This window comes from Ictalurus furcatus, chromosome 18 (assembly GCF_023375685.1).
Source record: "Ictalurus furcatus strain D&B chromosome 18, Billie_1.0, whole genome shotgun sequence".
NCBI lineage: Eukaryota > Metazoa > Chordata > Actinopteri > Siluriformes > Ictaluridae > Ictalurus > Ictalurus furcatus.
The window spans coordinates 14,225,000-14,247,941 of record NC_071272.1 but is presented as its reverse complement, the minus strand read 5'-3'; the positions used below and the strand labels follow the sequence as shown (position 1 = coordinate 14,247,941).

At 38.6% G+C, this 22,942-nt stretch overlaps 1 protein-coding gene across 1 annotated transcript in view; it reads right to left on the bottom strand.

The window, feature by feature from the left end:
- Positions 1 to 14,711, bottom strand: part of ppp3ca (protein phosphatase 3, catalytic subunit, alpha isozyme) — an 85,181-nt gene extending 70,470 nt beyond the window's left edge. The window contains exon 1 of the mRNA XM_053648327.1: positions 14,396 to 14,711. Coding sequence (XP_053504302.1) covers positions 14,396 to 14,444 — 49 coding nt within the window. The 5' untranslated portion in view covers positions 14,445 to 14,711. The remainder of the gene's footprint in view (positions 1 to 14,395) is intronic.
- Positions 14,712 to 22,942: the final 8,231 nt, after the last annotated feature.

Sequence of the window (22,942 nt, the reverse complement as noted above, 5' to 3'; positions counted from 1 at the left end):
GGCACCAGTGCACTGCATAAAATCATGCAGATACATGTAAAGAGCTTCAGATAACGTTCACATAAACCTGTGACTTTCCACCCTTCTCTAGTGTTGGCTTCTGACTGTAACACTGCTGCTGGCTGATTTACTTATTTATTTCTTTTTGACTGATGGACTGCTCCTCATCCCAGCAGTGACAATTCAACATTTTTCAGTATAAAACACTCAATCCAATGCCACACACACACACACACACATTCATGGCACTGTTAGTGCTGTACTGAGAATATTCCAACACAAAAAAATATCTGGTCCCATGCTAGTCTGTTTTTCAGTAATGGACAGGTTGTGTATAGCTATATGACAAACTGTCATGCAGTCAGTAACACGCAATATAGTAGCTACTGAGTGTATATATTTACCTCAATACAACATAAGTGAAATATATGAAACAGCTTGTCAGTATGATCAATATATTCTCTTATACAGTGCTGTGAAAAAGTATTTGCCTCAATCCTGATTTCTTCTGTTTTCGTACTAGATTGTTTCAGATTTTTTTTACTCAATCTGAGTAAACACAAAATACAGTTTTTAAATGATAATGTTATTTATTGAAGCTAAAAGGTTATCCAATACCAACTGGGCCTGTGTGAAAATGTATTTCCCACCTAGTTACTAATTCCCCAAATCTATGAAACTGCATTCATAATAGGGTTCAGCTGGACTAGATGCAACCAGGCCTGATTACTGCAAACCCTGTTCAATCAAATCAACACTTAAATAGAACTTTTTCCACAGCATGAAGTTGGTTAAAAGGTCTTACCCAGTAACACACTATGCCACAGTTGAAAGAACTTCTAGAAATGATGAGAAAGAAGGTGATTGAAATACATCAAACTGGGAAGGGTTACAAAGCCATTTCAAAGGCTCTGGGACTCCAAAGGACCACAGCGAGAGACATTATCTCCAAATGTACAGTCGGCACAGTAGTGAACCTTCCCAGAAGTGGCCGTCCTTCCAAAATTACTACAAAAGCAAGGCAACTACTCATCCAGGAAGTCACAAAAGAGCCAAGGACAACATCAAAGGAACTACAGGCCTCTCTTGCATCAATAAAAGTCACCGTTAATGGCTACACTAATAGAAAGACACTGGGCAAAAATGCCATCCATGGAAGACAGGCGAGGTGAAAACTACTGCTAACCCAGGAGAACATTAAGGTTCATCTGAACTTTGCACACACCTTATGATCCTCAAACCTTTGGGAAAATGTGTGTGTGTGTGTGTGTGAACAATTTTCTTTATTGTTTAAACTTTTGACCATTTGTTCAAAAAAATTCACAAAAATATTCTGCTTTCATAGATATCAAACAACTATAAACAAAACACAGGTTTATCAAAAAAATACCTTTATTAAATATAGGCGTCAACAATTATTGGCACCTTTTCAGTCAGTGCTACCTCCCTTTGCCAAGATAACAGCTCTGAGTCTTCTCCTATAATGCCTGATGAGGTTGGAGAATACATGACAAGGGATCTGAGACCATTCCTAAATATACAGAATCTCTCTAGATCCTTCAAATTTCAAGGTCCACGCTGGTGGACTCTTCTCTTCAGTTCACCCCACAGGTTTTCTATGGGTTTCAAGTCAGGTCACTGGGATGGCCATGGAAGGACCTTGTTTTTGTGGTCAGTAAACGATTTTTGTGTTGATTTTGACATATGTTTTGGATAATTGTCCTGGTCAAAGGTCCAACCATGGCCTATTTTAAGCTGTCTGGCAGAGGCAGTCAGGTTTCATTTAATATCTGTTGATATATGTTAGAGTCCATGATGCCATGTATCCTAACAAAATGTTCAGGTCCTCTGGCAGAACTCTATTTTGGTTTTATCTGACCAAAGGACCCGATCCCTTTTGAAGTTCCAGTAGTGTCTGGCAAACTGAAGATGCTTGAGTTTGTTTTTGAATGAGAGTAGAGGCTTTTTTCTTGAAACCCTTCCAAACAACTTGTGGTCATGTAGGTGACTTCGGATTGTAGTTTTGGAGACTTTCTGATCCCAAGACACAACTAACTTCTGCAATTCTCCAGCTGTGATCCTTGGAGATTTTTTGGCCACTCAAACCATCCTCTTCACAGTGTGTTGAGACAATATAGACTCGCATCCAATTCCAGGTTGATTCATAACATTTCCAGTTGACTGGAACTTCTTAATTATTGCCCTGATGGTGGAAATGGGCATTTTCAATGCTTTTGCTATTTTATTATATCCTTTATTGACTAAGGCCTATGAATTTGGCCTATGTGTTACCTCATATTTATACCCTTGTGAAACAGGAAGTCATGGTTGAACAATTTCCTGTTCCTAGTCACCCAGGTGTACTAAAAAATGTAAAATATCAATGGGAATATACTTCAAATATATTTTTCTCATATGTATTCATATACATGCCAATAATTGTGGCACACATATATTTAACAAAGATTTTTTTTATAAAGATGTGTCGTGTTTGCAATTGTTTGATATTCATGAGAGCAGAGTATTTTTGTGATTTTCTTATATATGCATGCATTAGTTCTCATTTTGGATTAACTAATATTAAGATAATAAAGAGTGATGACCAAATATAGATTATGTTGTAATTATTATACAGCTTTGTTATTACTGTTTTTATTGATGTTCTATAATTGCTTTGGCGGTACTGTAAAAAAGAGCAGTAATGCCAGTAAACCAACTTGGAACTGAAATGTTGAAGAAAGAGAACGAGCAGGCTGCACTGGAGAAAGCAGTCACGCTTGAGAGCGCTCTAGCAGGCCGAGGTGGCCGACAGCAGCTTTGCTCCTTACTTACACCCGAAGCCGAGCTGCTGTAACTGTGGTGTGTGTTGCTGAGCAACAGCCACCGACTACTGGAGGGCGGCCAGCACTGACACACTATACATTGTGATTGGGGAGTAAATCCCAACCATGCAGGTCTGCTCACATTAACACAAGAATGCAGCCCACAAACCCTCCAACACACACTCACATCCACTGACAGACAGAAAAATACAGCCATCATTCCACTCAAACAAACACACACCAATTAGACAAAGCAGCCTGAAGTGTGAGCTGTTTCTGAGGCCAAAATTCACTACTTTAACTAGGCTAAGTAAATCACAGTATACAGAAACGTGCATCCTTTCTCTATAGCTGTTACCATCAACTGGCTATTGAATCAGCACTCTACCACACAGCCATGGGCTAAAAACAGAATACATTCGACTGTAAGTAAAACATAATACTTTTTATTCATGAGACCACGTCTCATATTCTGGTTTAACTTTATTTATCTGCTAATACTGTCATCTGGATCTGTTTCTGCTCTATATTGTGCACTTATTTAACTCTAAACTCTAAGATTCACTGATGGACAGCAAGGGGGTCTGCTGTTTTGTCTATTTTCATTCTTAAGGGTATAAGGTGAGAATTCACCCTGGATTAGAAACCAGACCCGATTGCATGGCACCATGAACACACATGTTCACACACTCATTCACACCTATAACCTATTTAGCGTAGCCAGTCCATCTGCATGCATTTCTTTGGGATGTGGGAGGAAACCAGAGAACCTGGAGGACCCCACGCAGACACTCTAAGAACATGTGTAACTCTACAAGCTGAGCTCAGGATTAATCCGGGGACCCTATATGCAATTTTGCCCAGTCTGACCTATCTGACTGGCCACTTGAACTACAAGTTTTAATCTAAACCAACAAAATACAAATAATCAGCTTTGATTTAACTGCAATTAAACTGCAATTAAACTGAATAAAAACTAGCTGGTGAGATGCTTGCTAGTGAGCTGGATGCTAGCAAACAGGTGCTAGAGTCGTGTAATTATGTTAAGCTCTTACCAACATGTAGAAAAAAAATACAAGTAATGTTCATGCTTTGGAAAGCAGAGACAGTATAAATGACTGACCCTTCACAAGATGAGGGCCAATAGCAGTCTATTGAAGAGTCAGTGAAACAACTAATATGAACATCAAATAACCTGTGTATGCTAAGTTTTTCCACATATGTCATGTCTCTTAGTTCAAGTCATGATGTCACACCTGTTAGTATGCTCCTCCCTGGGTCTATTGATGTCAGGAGCAAGTGATTCTTTTCCCAGTGGACAATTAAGTACACGTAATCAGCATGCTTAATATGGAATGTAATAGATGCTGAATGTCATTTCATGTTACAGAGGGTTACTAATTCAGTATTAAACACTTCAGCACTGACAGATGGCATGAAATGCAACAATAGAGAAAAAAAATATCTGAAGCTGGCCAAATGGGTCTAAAACCACTACACAGTATTTCCATGGTGAGCCATTAAGAGAACCAGAAGCCTAAAATATCTGTTTGCACACAGCACAAACATAAGCAAGCCTTAAGCGGCCATGCATTATAAATTTTTTTCTTTGTTGTTTTGCTTGTGATCTCGACATCACAAAAAGTTATTTTCTCCTAATATCAACATATCAAAAGTTGTTTTCTCGAGATCTCAACTTAATTTTTTCGTGATCTTAACATAACCAAAAGCTATTTTCTCACGCCATAATTTTATCCTGAGAAAGTCTCACGCCTTGTGAATGGGACTGGTGTTACATGCACGTTGGCAACTTTGCCAACATAAATGTAATAATTGCCCGCTGTAGAGATGGACTTTATCTCTGCATTAAGAGAGAGTGGTGTCCCCTTCACAAGTGTCCCCTTCCACTAATGTGGAAGTCGTCAATCCTGCAGGGATAACGTATTTTTGTAGGCCATCCCGGAGGGAAGCACCACCCTGGTTCCTTCAACAAAAATCCAATAGGATTTTTACAATGGTTTTTAGATTATTGAAGAAAATAAGCTCTGTGACCAGCAAACATTTATGATTCTTACACGTTTTGTTCAACAAGATAATCTTCACAAATTAACACAACTTTTATGAATTTTGAAGCCTAAATACAATCACCAGAAGTAAAAAGCTAAAGTTATATAAACAAACGACACTACGGTCGCATGACAACGTCACCAATGCTATGCTTCAGCCAACTCTTACAATCTTTATTTAAACAACACTACAATATGGAAAATACTATAAATGGATAACTCTACAAGTGTGAGTTGGACTAGTTTATAAGATTGCGAATATAAACACTACGAGGCTGTAGTAGATAAGTTTTCCTGTTCGGTGTGATGACGTTTAATGTCCCCAAAAACTTCTGTAATCCCATTTAGCCACTTGTTAGCAACCGTCTTTTTCAAGACATGTAAAAGCTTAACAAAATCACGAGTGGGGTAATACCAATGTATTTTATGTTGTAAAATAAAATGTGAAACTAGAATGGCCCATGATTCTTTCACAGGAAAAAAATATAGTAAAATATAGTTCAGTTTTTGCTGTCCACATCATATTATTTGCCATTAACATATGGCATAAAGCAGATATATATATATATATATATATATATATATATATATATATATATATATATATATATATATATATATATATATATATATTTATGGTTGTTTTTTTTACTTTTGTGGAACCAATATCTGTAGTGGTTGTTAGTAAAAAATAAATAAATTATAAAAATAACAACCACAGTTATATGAAGAAGCGAGGCTGAAGCTGATTCTTTCTAGCCCAGACTGTAGGTTCACACAGCCTATCACTTACATTTGTGTTAGATGATTCCACTTGATAGGACTTTATTTCATTTGTCCATAACACCAGAGTGATTGAGAAGAAGCATGTGAAATACAATAGTGGGTGCAATGAACACGACCAACATGGATTCATTACTTACATACATTACATGTTTCCCAAAACGCAACTGGAGGAGAACTTAGAAGTAACCAAACCAATTAAACACTGTCCAATCAAAGTACGAATTACATGAAGGGAAAATGGACTGGAATGCAGAACTCAACTCATTACAGCATTGTTGGAGAATTAATATCTATACAGTAGAATAGCATGCAGTTTTTAGGCAATTAGAATCCCATCTGGGTGCCATTACGTTTTGGTCCGATTCATTTGGTGTTCTGGGCAGCTTCCAAGGAAATCAATAGTGATTGCAAAACTGACTCGACCCATCTGCAGGTAGCGACCAATGGATGAAAAATTTTGCGCATATATTTACAGATCTGCCCCTTCCCACACATCCCTCAGCAACTTGTACATGTTTATCTGGTTAAAGTTATACTTTCTAATGTTTGAGTGTTTCGATTCTTGTATTAATCATATAATTTCAATGATACCTTATAAAAAATGACATGCACTATTGTTGCACAATGGATTTGGTTATTTTCGTATATGTTTGCATTTTTTCTGGCCTAGAAATAAACTCCTCCTAAGTCTGAAAACAGCTGTTCAGCTCTGCCCTTTTTCAATATGTCATTTCAACAGAAGGGGTAGCATCAGCTGGAGGTGGAGGAAAGGCTTGCCACTGATTTCGTTGAAATTGCACATCTGCCCCACAGACAGCAGTGTAGGCTAACATTACAAACTGTTGCGTTAATTGCATGCAACGTGAAATCGAATCAGACCAGATAAAGTAAGTAAAGTAACCAGTAGGATCATCTTCACTCTGAAACAGCATCGAATATAATAAGAGTTGAGAAAGCTATTCACCTAACATATCACCTAAGCTGGTTAACTAGTTAATATAAGGTGAAAAAAAATACCCAGCTGTATTCTTTACTGAACTGTAACAGTGGTTGGACATTTCATCACCCATTGTTCATGTTTCTTGGACAAAACTGACATGGAGGAAAGCAAGCAGGCCTATCATTTCCACCTGAACTCCACACACCTCACATAATCTGACATAATTTAGGTTTTTCAAACATCAAACTCTTTGCCGATTGCTGCATCTTGGTGCTGGATAGAGCTCTAAGAACAGTGACATTGATAGAACATTATAAATAACTGAGCAAACCAGGTTGCATAACCACTTCCTCACTGTCTAACACATTAGCTGTGGCTGGATCAACTGCAGGCCTACACAGACTGATCCTGTACAGCTGGACATAAGAGGAAACATTAGCTCTGGCTACTGCAGCTCATTTTTGTTGTTCTGTGATTGCGTTAGGAAAGAACGAGCTATGCCTTAACACTTCTGAGAGCCAAAATCCACCAGGCTCATTTGATGTGTCTGCTCTGACAAATGTAGTTTGATCTGAGAGGAATGTGACCCAAAAAAACCCCAAGAGTTAGACCAAACAATGCTAGCATAAGTGTCAGGAAAAACGAATGTTACCACACAGCATTAACTAGCAATGCTAATCTCTATTTATTGTTCTCTTGACTCTACCATCTGTTTTTAGAACATTTCTGCTGCTCAATTCTTTTGAGTAGAAGAGATGCTGATTTCTCACATGGAAATAAATTTACTTAGCTAATTAACAAGCACCAGTATGTAAATGTAGCCCAGTTCCTTCTGACACCAAAAACATATCTACAGGACAAGTAAGGCAGGCCTAGAGCCTGAAAGTTGATGATATACTTCTGTAGACATGTAAAATATGAAAATGTAGGAACTGCTTTAAAACCTCAATGAGCAAAGCAATATCTAAGGAAGTCCCCTACAGAGGCCCCATCTCATTAGCGTGTTCGTGACTTGTATGACTTTGTTCAAATGAACGCACATATGGTACTTGACCGACCTATCAGGAGGTCATAAGAGAAAAAGAAAGAAATAAGAACAGGACAAAATGAAGAAGCAGGACAGTGGTAAGCGGCAGAGATAATGACAAAGGAATTAAGGATGTGACTGTAAGTTGTAAGGACTGTAAGACTGTGACTGAGAAATTATGTTATGATAACTCACTGATAGTTTTTTTAACACTTTTAGGAAGCAACGAAAGGAATTGATGCTTGGTTTGGAGCTTAATAGTACTAACTCAGCTTTTTTTGTAGAATCTATAATTTGCCAGCAGTTTCCTTAACGGTCTTGGATGAAACAGACATTAATGGTGTGTTCAAGTCATGCAAGAAAGATCGTATTTATGAGTTGACCGCACATGAACGGCACCACAAAGTTGTGTAATTATAAGTGGGAAACTCAGGATTTTCTTCGAGCCCCGAGTTCCTGAGTTGGGGGTGTGTCAGTAAGAAAACATGGTGGAATCAATAGATGCAACGTCTGTAGTTGACAGTAAATTTGTTGAAATTGACTTGAACGCACCTGACGTCGTAATTACGACTTCCCAACTCGTAAATACGAACTTCCCAGGAGAACTTGAATGCACAGTAACACCTTACTCTCCTTCTAATTACACACAATATTACATCTTGTGACCTTGTCATTTTGGAAGCTGTTATAATTGCAGTATGAATTAGGGAATGGATAAGTTATTTGTTTTACCAAAAAAGCATTTGTCAAGACTAGCCTTAAAGAGACAAATGAAAATATGAATATTAATACTATTTATTACAGTATGCACTCATTGGCCATTTTATTAGGTCATTGCCTGGTCTTTCCTCTCCACTATGCCCAGTTTCAATGTGCTCACTGCAGCATCAGATTTCTGTCCTTGGCTGACAGGAATGGAACCCAGTTTTGTCTTCTACTGTTGACCATCCATCTCAAGGTTCATTGAGCATTCTGAGATGCTTTTCTGCACTCCATGGTTGTACAGAGTGGTTATTTGAATTACTGTAGCCTTCCTGACAGCATGAACCAGTAGCTACTTGAACTGCCACTGCTTCTGACTGGTGAGTTCAGTAGGTAATTCTTTTCTACATAAATTTTTAATATTTTAAATGTTTCTGATATGACAGGATGCACCACAACAAGTCAAAGTTTCTTCTAAATTGGTTGTTCTAAGATGCTTTGGTATGGGCTTCACTGAAAATTGTATCAACTTAGCTTTTTTGCTTAGATGACATTACACAATCTTTAATGTAGAAATGGTTGAAATGGTAAACAACATTATCAATAGCATGCTTTAGTTGAAATATCCATTTAGACAATCAAGGGATACATGCATGAAGTGGAAGCTTGCAGTTTAACTAAGCACAATCCATGCATGAAAAGGCAATATGCTGGTGGCAGGAGAGTTGAGAGGACTGTAGAAGTCTGTATTTGTATGATGGGTGGTGCTGGGGCAGGATGATTATCCTGGTGCTGGTTAGGATGGGGATGAGATTTGCTCCCTGAGAGCTGGAGCTTCAAGGTTAACCTCTATTAGCTACCTAAATTTCTATGCTAGATCAATTGTAAGCACTGTGTGATGCTATGTGCCTTCTCCTTTCTTGTTTTCCTCAGCACCAGTAGCCACATCTCCATTTTCATTGTTCATGAATTAAGCTTATGTATTCTAAATCTCCAGTTCTCATCTCTCTCTCTCCCTCCCTTTCTGTCTCTCCCCAATTTTATTCTTTCCACTATCATACAGCATTTATGCTTCATCTCTCTCTGAGTTTCCCCCAATGCATCTCACAGATCTCAGGGAAGTTTCATTATGTAAGAGAGCAGTGTGCAGTAAAACACTGCTGCAAATCAGTTCTTAAATAATTTACCCGCACTGCTAAATAAAGCCAGCAAGAGTATACCCTGCATGCGGATCACCCCACCTCCCTCCTCGCCCTCTCAGCCTCCCAGATAGCTATTACACCTTCCCATTCACCTCTCACCATTCACCTCTGTGGAGCCTGCAGGAAGTAGACCCTGAGCACGTGGACACCTCTCTGTTCTGCTTTATGGCTATTGTGTGCAGCTAATTTAGTATCAGATTACTCATAGTGTGTTTTACACACGGTGGCTCACTGTATAATAGGTGGTTTGTCAGAGCCTAGCACATTAGATAGGCCATTAGAGCGAGTACTGAGTGAACATAACTATTCAGTTCCATTGAATCTCCTACATTTGATTAGGCAAAACACATACATTTAGATATTATACAACAACAAAAGGAAAAAAATGGATGAGACCATTTCACACATTAAAGCCTTGAATCTAGTCATTTCGGAATGGTGTTTGTGAACAAGACATAAGCTAATGATCAAGACTGACCACAAGAAGAAGACGTACTATAGCTTTCTACGTAGGACAATTATCTCTGAGGACATGGTTATACATGATTATTTACTATGTTCATTTTACTTCTACCATCAAACAGTCACTTACAGTTAATGACCTTTTAGTCCAAATGAAAGCAAAATTAATACTTTTGGTTTGTTTCCTATTTGGTTTGATTTGGTTTCACACTAAACAAACAAACAAACAAACAAACAAACAAACAAAAAAGCTTGACTGAAGTTCGTCTAACAATCTACTTGTACGTTTACAATAAACGTGTAAATATCCTTCATTCATTGGTGAAAAATACGAGTTTGATTTGTGGAAACGAAATGTTGCATACTGTATTGGCCTTTCAGGGAATTTTCCAACTCTGTCCTGAGAATAACTCCAGTAATCAACCAGGCCCTGCCAGCACCAACACAGTTTATGCCCTAGAATCAAACTCTTTAAAGTAGGCTGCTCAGAAACATCCCTTTGGGACCCCAATATGTGGCTAAGTGGCATCTACAGCACACTAAACTCCTGTCACCAGACTAGGCCATTTATTACTGGGGCTGAGCAAGCGGAGCCAGCCGCTGACCTAAATGAATCCAGGTGCCAGTGTGAAATAATATTACTGTCACCTATGACACAGCTTTCCTGCCTTTAGAGGAACTGAATGTCCACTTGAATGTGAAGACATTAAATTACGTTCTAAACCCAAAGCAAGTTAAATCTGGAGAATAAACCAAGGACAGTGATGTGGATGTATGCAACCCTTTGTTTCATATATACTGTATATATAAATATTAATTAATTGGGCAGTGAGAGGAAACTGCAGTACCTGAGAGATATTACAAGGACACCTGGATAACATGCAAAACTCTACACAGACTGTAAACAGACCTCAGGATTGAACCCAGGACCCTGGATCCAAGAGATGGCACTCAAATTTGGTAAATCAGTCCATATAGGATTTCGCTGGGGTTTTTTTTTTATTGTTGCAGCCAAAAAGGCTTTCTTTCAATATTCAACTTGTGCTTTTTGTAATTTTTTGCGGAAAACTTTTACTGTGAAGTTTGTTGGTAAATAAGTCCTTTTAGCTGTACTCATGTTCAACAAACATAAATGAAAGACAGCTGAATGCGCGTTTTGGCCCAAATCTGCAGAAAATCTGAGGTAATTTAGAAAAATTGCAAGCTCCTCCAAATATTGCGGCATTTACTTGATTTGGCGTTAAATTATCATATTTATTTAGTAAGCTATTCCAGTATTTTACAAACAGGACCCAAACCATTACACCGTGTTAAAATAATTTCACATAATTTCAAAACATAGTCTAATCTAAATTGCCATTATATTACATGTTATTAAGTTATTGAGCTTTAGATTAAATAATCATATAAATGAACTCCCTACAAGAAACACATTAGTGTAACTAGCATCATTTTAAACCATTTGATTCAGGTTAGCAGTCACTTTGTTGTAAAACTATAATAATTAAATAATAACTGTAATAATATCTTAGGTAGTCATTGAGTATTGCTTTTCACATCATTACATATTTCTTTTTAAATATGTAAATGTTTTAAAATGTATTAATAAATACACACACCTGCTGGTCCCTGAACTCCACTTTGAAAACATAATGGACTTTTATTAAAGCAAATGAAAGGTTGTACTGTATAACGGTTGTGTATATATTAACAGACATAAAGCCACTGTGAGGTATTGATTCAACAATAATATATAGATCGTAAGCTTTCAGTATCTCATGCATGTATTTATGAAAAGCTGTAGATATTATTCCTTTATCCTATATTCCAAAGAACAGGTGCATGGCTCCCCTGAGAATAAAAGCTAATAAATAGTGATTGACTGCACAAACCAAAAACAAACATATAGCATATATGCCGATATGCTGCCAGATGATGTTTGAGCCTGTCAAAAAATATCAAATGTACCTTATAAAGTGGTATTGCACAGACCAGTAGAGATCTTTCTGATGATTACTGTCTGTGGCTGTGCAATATAGTCAATTCTTTTCATTTGTCTTAATTACAGAGGTTGTTACAAGCAATTATTACTGATGCATGCGCTCATGATAAAATCTTTCAATTACACACAAAGCATCATGAAGCTGTGTGGTGTTGGAGTGAGTTTAGGAGTGTATTAGCACACACTCAGTCTATCAGTGAGGCTGATCTACAGTAGTGCATTCCCACCGATCCAGCTGTAAGGCGTATGGGGAGGAAACAGTCAGTGGCCTGTCACAGTGACTGTGTGGACGTTCTGTTAAGCTGTGCTGAGTGAATATCCTGAGGTCTGTGTGTGGGTGCAGGCCACCATGACTCACTACTGTTAGTGACTGTGTCTGTACAAATAAGGCTTGTTAAGGTTACTTTGGCTTCCTGAATAGATTTCTTATGGTTTCCTTTCTCCAGTCTCACAAACTATAACAATGAAACAAAAACATTGATTTTTTACTGTTAATAGTGCATGGACTTGCACCCTACAATTGCTACAAAGCAGTGGATTGAAATATTTTCATCATAACATATTTAGAAATGTGTGTCTTTCCAGTGGGGTGAAACAACTATAACTACAAACTACAGAATATTGTTAGTGTCATTTGAAAAGAACTGAAGCAAACTGAGAGTATACAGTATATCTGAGTTCTTGAACCCATGAACAAGGAACAGATGCAGGTATAATGAGCAGGCTATACCAACGCAGAGGCAGAACTCATGTGAACCAATCAGGAGGCAGGGATTTGCTGAACAGGCTCCTCCTCAAGAGACTTTTCTTAAATATAATTAAATATAATGCAAAATATCCATCCATCCATCCATTGTCCATACCGCTCATCCTACACAGGGTCACGGGGGAGCCTGGAGCCAGGAGCTCAGGGCACAGGGTGGGGGACACCCTGGACAGGGTGCCAACCCATCGCAGGGCACAATCACATACACATACTCACAAAGTACGGACAATGTGGAAATGCTAATCAGCCTACAACACATGTCTTTGGACTGAGGAGGAAACAGGCGAAATCTCGGGAGGAAATCGGAGTACCCGGAGGAAACCACCAAGTACGGGGAGAACATGCACACAGGACGGAGATAGGGTTTGAACCCCCAACCCACGAGCTGCAAGGAAAACATGCTAACCAGTAAGCCACCATGGCCCCCTAATTCCAAATATGAAAATAGTATTTACGTGTGTCAGTATTAAAGGACAAAGATGAGTCCCTGTTGGTGCATTGCTGCATGTTTGAAAATATGCTTAAGGTCCTTCTGCAGGTCAGTGCCAATTTATTTTTGGCAGTGCAAGGCTCAATTCAACACTAGAATATTTGGCACATAGCATATAACAGATGAACTTCATTTTCCCAAAATATTGGCAAATGTGCCATGAGCTTAAATGCCACAGGAATTTTGTTCTACATTGCAGTGTCATTCTGAGAAGATGACTTCTGGATAAGCCATTGTATTGTAGACCAAGCAACCATTAAGGACCTAGACATGTTATTAGCAGGTACACACTCAGTAACTCTTGAATCCTCATGGACACCTAGACAGTTGCAATATAATTAACACGGTATATGTTTCAGCAAAATGTTTCTCTAAATAAAAATGAGTCTAGTGGTCTTGTTCTAAGAAACATTACACAATCATCAGCCAGACATACAGTGCATACATACACACACATCATTTAAACAAAAGTGAATCTTAACACATGTCCAACCAGCAGGATGAAGCAATTATTCAAATTATTCAATTATTCATGCATTATGTATACAAGCTGTAGAAGCCATTATTTCATAACCCGACCTTTATATGAAGGCGGCTTTTGGGGATCACATGACCATCAAGCTGGAACACCCCCCCCCCCCCCCCCACCCGTCCTCTTCCAAAAATACGGAAGATTATCAAACACACCGCACACGGAGATAGATTTGATCTTAGATTATCCTTATCACTGTAGACACGTCGGAGTGTGGGGAGAGCCAGCATGCGCCCTCTACCAGCGTGCCAAACGCAATCATGCTGCATCACCGCCTCCACAGAAAGTGCATGCCTCATCCATCCACACATCCATCCATCCAACCATCCCTTATTGTGCAGTAAATTAGATCAGACGAAACTACACATCCTGCAACTCGAATCCCTTTACACACTACTAATAATTTGACTCCCATTCGGCGCGCATGAACATAAGCCGATCAGAGGAAAATGCCATTATCAGACATATGCATCATCCAACTAGCTTATGGCGCGGCCGATTGGATTTGAAACGACGCCCCCGTCGGTCGCCAGTACGCGCATTTACAATCACATAGGCTACTGAAGCACACCGTGAGGGGAGTTGAAATATCACTTACATTTCACTACCCGATCGGTGGCGTTGAGGACCATGTCGGCGTTAGACATCTTCCTGTGCGGCTGATGTCTCCGGGTGAACGGTTATTGTCCCTCCTCGCAGAGGAAGCGGCTTTAGGCTTGGTGTGCTGGCGCGGTGGCGAGATGCGGGTGCTGCAGTGGCATCACCTTGGACACTCTGTCCGGCTCTCAGCAACGCCGCTGGACAGGACTACGCCACTATCCAGCTAAAGAGTCGCGCTAAACTACAAAAGGGTGGATGCTGCTGCTGAGGCTGAGCTGAGGATGCTGCTGGTGCTGCTGCTGCTGCCGTGATGTGGGGGAGGATGGAGGGAGCGGATGGGGAGGGGACGAGAGAGAGAGAGAGAGAGAGAGAAATTGGGAGATCCATGAGGCATGGAGAAGAGGGGAGAAGGGAACTCCCACGCACCCATTTGAAGGGGCTGCCTGATGCTGCCATCAGGTGGATGTGAAGAGGGGTTTCCCGAGAGCAAGACACGCCATGTTTGTTAATCAATATCCACTTGACGCAAGAGTTTTTGGCATCCCTCTACCCCCCTGTTGTTCAACGGTGTTTTATTTTTCTTGGTTTTGTTTGTTTGTTTGTTTGTTTGTTTGTTTTAACATATAGCATAATGAACGCGTTACTGCAAGCACCAGCTTCAGTGTCTGATTTAGGTCATGTATCTAGGCTACATAAGAAGATAGGAGTGTTGTTTTTAGTCACGTTGTTCACCAAAAATCTGCCAGTTTAGGAAATCTCAGGGCTTCCCTTCAGTACCGCCCCAACGCTGATTGGCAGCTGTCAATCAACAGCATCACTGAGCACAGCGACGCCATGTAAATCAACAATGTAAAAAAAAAAACAAAAAAACAGTAACGATTTCTCTATAACAAAATCTACATCATTTTATACAAAAGAAAATCCTAAACAGGGAGAATGCAATAAAGCAATATAGAATTCTGACGGTTTCTAAAATAGTAGGTTGTATACAGTAGAATGTGTCTTGTTCGCATTAGTCTAATACTCGGAGTTCTTTCTCTATTGTTATTCAATTTCTATTTTTTTTAAATAGTCGTTTAATACTGTTAATAAAGGGCTTTTGCTTTGAAATCTAGATTTTAGCGGTGCTGCTTGAAGCATTGTTGCTGCCTTCACACAGTCAGCCACAGTATAAAAGTCAGGGAGCACTGCACTTTTAGAAGAAGAAAAAAGAGAGTAAGGATTATTTGATTATTCTAAAATGTCATATGGGGAAGGGGCATGGATCTTAGTGGTTAGCAGGTTTGCCTTGCACCTCCAGGGTTGGGGGTTCGAATCTTGCTCCCACCCTGTGTGCGTAGTGCTTGCATGTCCCCCCACCATATTTCATCTCCCAGCCCAAAGATATGCTGATTGGCATTTCCAAATTGTTCGTAGTGTCTGAATGTGTGTGGGATTGTGCCCTGCAATGGGTTGGAACCCTGTCTAGGGTGTCCCCCATGACCCTGTGTAAGATAAGCGGTATGGAAAATGGATGGATGGAAAATGTGATATGATAAACACACAACAGAATATGTGTTCATCTGAAAGGTTTCCAATTAGAACCATTATCTATCCAAAGAACTGAAGAATAGTGTATGTCCAAAATCACATAGTAGATATGTCAAAAACTGTACTCCACCCCCAGTACAGTACTGCTTTGTAGGGGTTTTAATGGATGCTTGTAACATTTTTAAGTGGTCTAGAGGTTAACCATTATGACCTCTAGAGTGCTAGGCTATATGCACACAAAATGGATATAATTCTGTATGTATACATTTTTAAAAGAATTATGTTACACAAAAAAAATCAACAATATTAATATTTATATAATAATATGAATAATAATACTATTTGGCATGCTGGGACAGGTTCATGGGACCAGAGCTATTCATGTTCTTCTTGTGTCCAATGTGTTTATTATTATTATTATTATTATTATTATTATTATTATTATTATTACTGCAATATTGACATGTTTAGAAGTTAGAGTTAAACCACTATTAAATCACATGATCCAACAATTAACATTTTATATTACTTATATTTTATAAGTATAATTTTGATCAAAGTACTTTACAGATTGGTGACAAATTAAAGGAAAAAAGTAGTCACCTCATGCTGTAGGGGCATTTTCCAGCATTGTTTGGGCCCACTTGTCCCCTTAGAGGGAAGTGTGACTGCAAAACAATGCAAGGTTATTCTGACACTTTTAGCCAATGAAACATTTCTATACTGATGGGCGTTGTCTCAACTCACATATTCCAACTCATAGAATATCTTTTGGAAGAAGAGTGTTCATCCCATGTTGATTTTGCTCAACATATTCAGATTGACATATTTGCTCAACATATTGACAATGCTACCTTACTTTTCAGACACCCTGTATAATTAGTAAAAGATCTGCAGTGATTCATATGTCGTCTCAATGAAATAAACAAAAATAATTACTTTTTTTTATTATAGTGTCATGTTCTTTTTAACTATTCACTCCAGCTGCCAAATGTAAATTAGACCCTAATCTTGCAAGCCTTGTCTGCACTTTTTATGAACAGTTTATGCTGCACAATGTATGCTATATGCAATACTTAGTTTTGCCTCAAGAGGTCTCCCAATAACTATTTAATCGTTTTATGCCTACTGCTTCTAGCAACCAGCTTATTATACTATAATTATAAGAGCACAGCGTTATCTATACAAGATCTATCTATCTATCTATCTATCTATCTATCTATCTATCTATCTATCCACAGTATATATTCTGTGCATATTTCAATTGAGCACATTCACATTGTGAATCATATTTGACCTGCAGTGCATTCATGATAGCCTTTTCAGAAATAATGATTAAAGATTATCAAGCTGAAACTGTGGCCTGCTTCAGTAGTTCCCATTTTTTTTAAACAAAAATGTTCTGTACTGCAGTCTACTCAGAGTGTTTTGTTCTGGGAACAGTGAGCACATTTGGTCCCTCTGCTATCATTCTGTTAGCCTTTAGCCTATTCTTGAGCTCACAGATTAGATGACATGATCAGAGCCGAAGGAAATTAACACAATTTGGCCCTTGTCAATGTCGCTCAGATCCTTACATTTGCCCATTTTTCCTGCTTTCAACACCTCAACTTGAAGAACTGACTGTTCACTTGCTGCCTAATACATCCTACCCATTGACAGGTCCTATTGTAATGAGATAATCTTTGTTATTTACTTTAGATATATACAGTGCTGTGAAAATGTATTTGTCACCATGCTAATTTCTTCTGTTTTTGTGTATCTCTCATACTAAATAGTTTTAGATCTTCAAATGAAATACAACATAAAACCAAGGCAACCTGAGTGAACACACAATACAGTTTTTATTTATAATTTTTTTATTGAAGAAAAAAAAGTCATCCAACACCTACCACCAATATAAAAAATTAATTGCCCCCTTAAATTTAAAATCTGGTTGTGCCACCTATAGCAGCAATAACTGCAACCAAACGCTTCCGATTACTGGAGATCAATCTTTCACTTACTTCTACGAATAGGACTTACTCCTGTGCTTTGGATTTGTCTTGCCGCATAATCCAGTTGCGCTTGAGTTTCAGTTGACGTACTGAAGACTGGAAATTCTCCTTTAGGACTTTCTGGTAAAGAGCAGAATTCATGTTTCCCTCAATTAATGCAAGTTGCCCAGGCCCTGAAGCAACAAAGCATCCCCACACCATCACACCTCCACCACCATGCTTGACCGTAGGTATGATGATCTTTTTGTGGAATTCTGTGTTTGGCTTATGCCAGTTCCTCTTTCAACTCATCAATCCGTAGAACATTCTCCCAAAATGTTTGAGGATCATCAAGGTGTGTTTTGGCAAAATTCAGATAAGCCTTAATGTTCACCTCGCCTCTCTTCCATGGATGCCATTTTTGCCTAGTATCTTCCTGATAGTGAAGTTTTTCCATTTGGAGATAATGGCTCTCACTGTGGTTCTTTGGAATCCCAGAGCCTTTGAAATAGCTTTGTAACCCTTCCCAGGCTGATGTATTTCAATCACCTTCTTCCTCATCATTTCTGGAATTTCTTTCAATTTTGGCATAGTGTGTTACTGAGTAAGACCTTTTAACCAACTTCATGCTGTTGAAAAAGTTCTATTTAAGTGTTGATTTGATTGAACAGGGCTTGCAGTGCAAGAACGTGAAGATAATCACCTAAATGACAATATATCAGTTCTACTCTGACAGTTTCCCTACAATCTAGAACAATACACATCTCCTACAGTTTCTTTTGTCAACTCATATGCTTCCTGTTTTTCAAACTGAAACATTATTCTGCTCTTGTGTGTCTATATCTGAGAATCTGGAAATACCTGTGCTTGTCACCAGTCGAAGGTTAACATGGGGCTTGTTTAGACATGCATGCACAGGCAGGATAAGTAGTTTTCTCTACTTTCCCCGCAACTATTCCCTGATGTTTGGTCCATTCCCTGTGCCAGAAATTCCTTGCCTTTACAAATCAGCCCACAATAAGGATTTTCTTATCTTCATTTAATCAAACATATTGATTTAATTAAATATATTTGTTTTTGTAATGGTAAATGCATCTCATTGTCTCCTCTCTGACAGATTAGCCTTAGAATTTATGCAAAGGTGCTGCTTTGGACTCGGAAAATTGCCCTTTGTTCCTTTGGAGACTTGACACACAGAACTGTGAAAACCAGTTTGCACTGGGGTGCGTTATTTGAGCTGCACCATCTGCAACGTTGCACTTTGCATCCAATCCATCCTCTATTTGTGTGCCAATTAGTACATATCACATTTATAGGTGTTGGAAGAAGATGTACTCTCAAGCTTCTCTGATTCAGATGGAGCCATGTCAGAATATTTTCACCTGTGAACTGTATGAGGGGTTTTTTCCACCCCATTTTCTCCTTGTTTGGCTAATTCCCACCCACTAGCTAATTTTCCCCTAACCAGAGAAAGCGAAGGTGACCACATGTTTCCTCCAAGACACATGAAGCCAGAACTGTGGACTTTTCTCTTTCTACAGTGCAAAGTGTGATGATACCTCATTTCAATGTTTAATATTAGGTATATAATATTCAGCATTTTTGCATTCTGCCTGTGCAACACCTACTTGAACTCACAATGAGCTATAAACAGTCACACTTCATTACTTCATAACACATCATCGCTTCCAAAAAGACACCATCTAGCCTTTATTTAAACATTGAGTTGCTTTGAGAAATTTAAGTGATTTTTTCCACTGACTTAGATACAGCACTACTCATCAAACATCATGCACACAATGTAGTCTGTAGATATAAAGACCAAGATCATATTTTACTTGCTAAATTGTGCTAACCCGTTTTGCATAAAACATCAGCTTAAGCCTGAATAGTACTTTCCACATTGCACATTACTGCGTAAATGAGGTGTGCTCTGAAGTGGTTCTCCTCGGATTTTTTCCAGATGGCATGACTGGCGTCCCCGCTTTAAAATCTACTCAACTGGTCTTTTCCAGCAAGCTGAACATCACTCCATATTACTGCTGTCTTAACGGCTTAAGGAGGCAGTTCAATGGCTAATGTGCAGACCTACAGAAGATGTAAAAACCCCTACTTGTCAATTTATCCTCCATCTACTGTATGTGTTGCTTAAATTTAAAGCAATAAGTGTTAAGCGTACACTTCCAGGTAAATGATATCCAGGTTTAAAAAAATTAAGTTATATATATATAAATATATACATACATACATCATCATCCTCCTCCTCAACTGGACACTCGAGCTGTCGATCCAAATCGCACTAGCCAAATCGCTGCTAAGCCCCGCCCACATTGTGTCAGAATGGCGAACGTAATCTTGCTGAGCATGAACAGAAAGTTTGAACTTGTAAACAAAAACTCTAGAAGTGCATTCATAAAGCATGATTAGCAAAAACAAAGCTTAGAAAACTGTTAAAAAGAAAGCTGTTAATTTGAAGACCATGTTAAATTTTTGCCAGTGAGTTCACTGTTTTCAATTTCAGAGTATTTTTCTTCTCTCATTTTATATTTCTGTTTGTTTCTTGAAAAGTTAAGTTCGATACATGTGGCACAAATTTAATTCCTTAGTGGAATAACTAAATAAAAAAGGTTGATGTGGTGATTAAAAAAAAGAAAGTAACTGAAAAATAGTCTCATAAGCACCTGTAGTTTTTTCCCTCATGAAATATGCTAATTATATGCAAATTGGAAACTCCCCCAAACATTGAATCACCCACCCCCTTCCCTTACCAAACCAGTGTAAGGTTTCATATACTCTCCTGTACTTTTTAAGGCGTCATTTGCATGTTGAGACCGGATTGGCTCTTCTATTTTATTACACAACAACATTTGCCTGTGACATGTTGAAGCCTAATAGGATTATACAGTGAGATGTTTAGGGTGAATTTAATGGCTAGTTGTATCATTATATCATTTATGATTTTGGTGTTGAGATCCATCCTTATATTGGATTATCATCTGTAATGCTATCAACACACCATTGGATGGCGATCAATTATTGAGAGATAATTTCCCGACATTTATGCACTCACTCAGAACTCCTTTTTCCTGTTAAATGTGTCTTCCAGGATTTGAGAGAAATTTTGAAGAAATCCTCCTGGACAACATTCTGGTTAATATTCTTATGAAATCTATTTGTGTTTAGAACATCTTTGGGTGCTGAATGTCCAGTGTGGGAGAAGTCCTGTCAACATGTCATGTGTGGATGTTTGTGTTGGCCGCACCTGTTCCTGTGCTGACAGTTCAAATCACTCAGGTTAAGACACTGAAACCTTGTCTTCTCTGTTGAGACATGACAGTGCTCATGGCTCTCAAAGTTCAAATGTGAGTCACCTCTCTTGCCCCCCCCCCCCCCACCCCGTACTCTCTCATTCTTCTAAGAAGCTTTGCACAGAGAGAGTGGCCCAATATCTAAGTGATAAACAGACACCAGAGCAAATATTAACGAGGAAAGCCCATCCTGTCCTGCTGTAGTGCTGTACGTCACGAGGACATTGACGAGGACAGAAGCAGAACCATGTGTATTGTGGGGGAAAAAGGGGAGGGGGGCACAGCGGTGTTTGTTTGGAAAGCTTACGCAGCTCACAACATTCTTCAATGTCTGAGAAGCCGTACATCTCCCACCACTCCCTTTCTTTCTGTGTCTCTCGCTCTTTCGGGGTGTTTAGGAGCACTCCTGTGGTGCTGGCCTTGTGTGCAGCTGGAGAAGGAGGCATGGAACACTAATCCCCCCTCCCCTGTCAGGAAAAGCTCTCTGCCTCGTCTCGCACATGGAGAAAACAACAAAGATCTGAGTGTGGCCGCAGCCTTGAGGCTCAGCGCACCCACCCGAACCTCTCCTTTGTCACGGCTTGCTCTCTCTCTCTCTCTCTCTCTCTCTGTTTCTCTCGCCAAGAGACAAAACGTTCACTCCATCTAACTTGGTCTGACTTTCCATTTTGTCTTTACTCCCACGCCTCATGCGTGAATCAAATGTCCACTCTCATAATATGCATGTAATTATGAAGTTTTTAAGTTGGTCATGATTGCTTGTAAGCATTTTTGCCAATACCTCATAATATGTCATAAATAAGTTCTTGATCGTTTATAACCATGTTATAACACAAGTGCCATTATTTTTTTTTATAACACCATGCGATATTCTCCACAATCTTCACAACTAATAATGGATAATTAATGAGTAATTGAAAGACAACTGTAACATTTGTTAACAAATATAAAGACATTATAAATCTTTAAAATGCCATCATTGATTGTTTATAAAAATGTCAAGGACACACATGTAACTTCCTATTATTATTATTATTATTATTATTATTATTATTATTATAGCTTTGTACTTATGCACAGGTCATTATAAGTTTTTGCAGTACAGCACAATACTTTAATGGATTTAATGTTGATTTTACAGTAAACAACTGTAAAAGATAATTACAGTAAAGTACTGTAATATCTTACAGAGTATAATATATATTTGCTCATTTGGCTGATGCAGGATAATCAGGTTGCCAGATAATTACTGTAAAATTTACAGTACTTTTTGTCAAGAAATCATTTATACCATATTATTAGAGCTTTATGGGGCATTGTTATCATTAATGTCATTATAAGCACAGCTATATTCATGATGTCATATGAATATGAGCTTCACTGAAAGTGTTAGCCACAAAAAGTACTATACTGTACATTTGTGTTTTTAGCATACAAACAATCCCCATGAAGGTTTAACAGTGGCCCTCACTCCAATTATGTACCTTATATAATGCAAATCTATAGTCATATTTCTCTCACAAGGTACAAAGACAAGCTTTTGAGGCTATCACCCCAATACCAAGTTACATTTGTTACACTTTCTTAATGAAAACAGACATTAACAAAGATTTTGCATTTATAAGTTGTGTTGTGTGCCACTTAAAAGAAAGAATCATATATGATGTGTACACACAAAGCTGTGTATAGTAATGCATCCCCTTTCTGGTTTCTGTATCCTCAGTACAACAC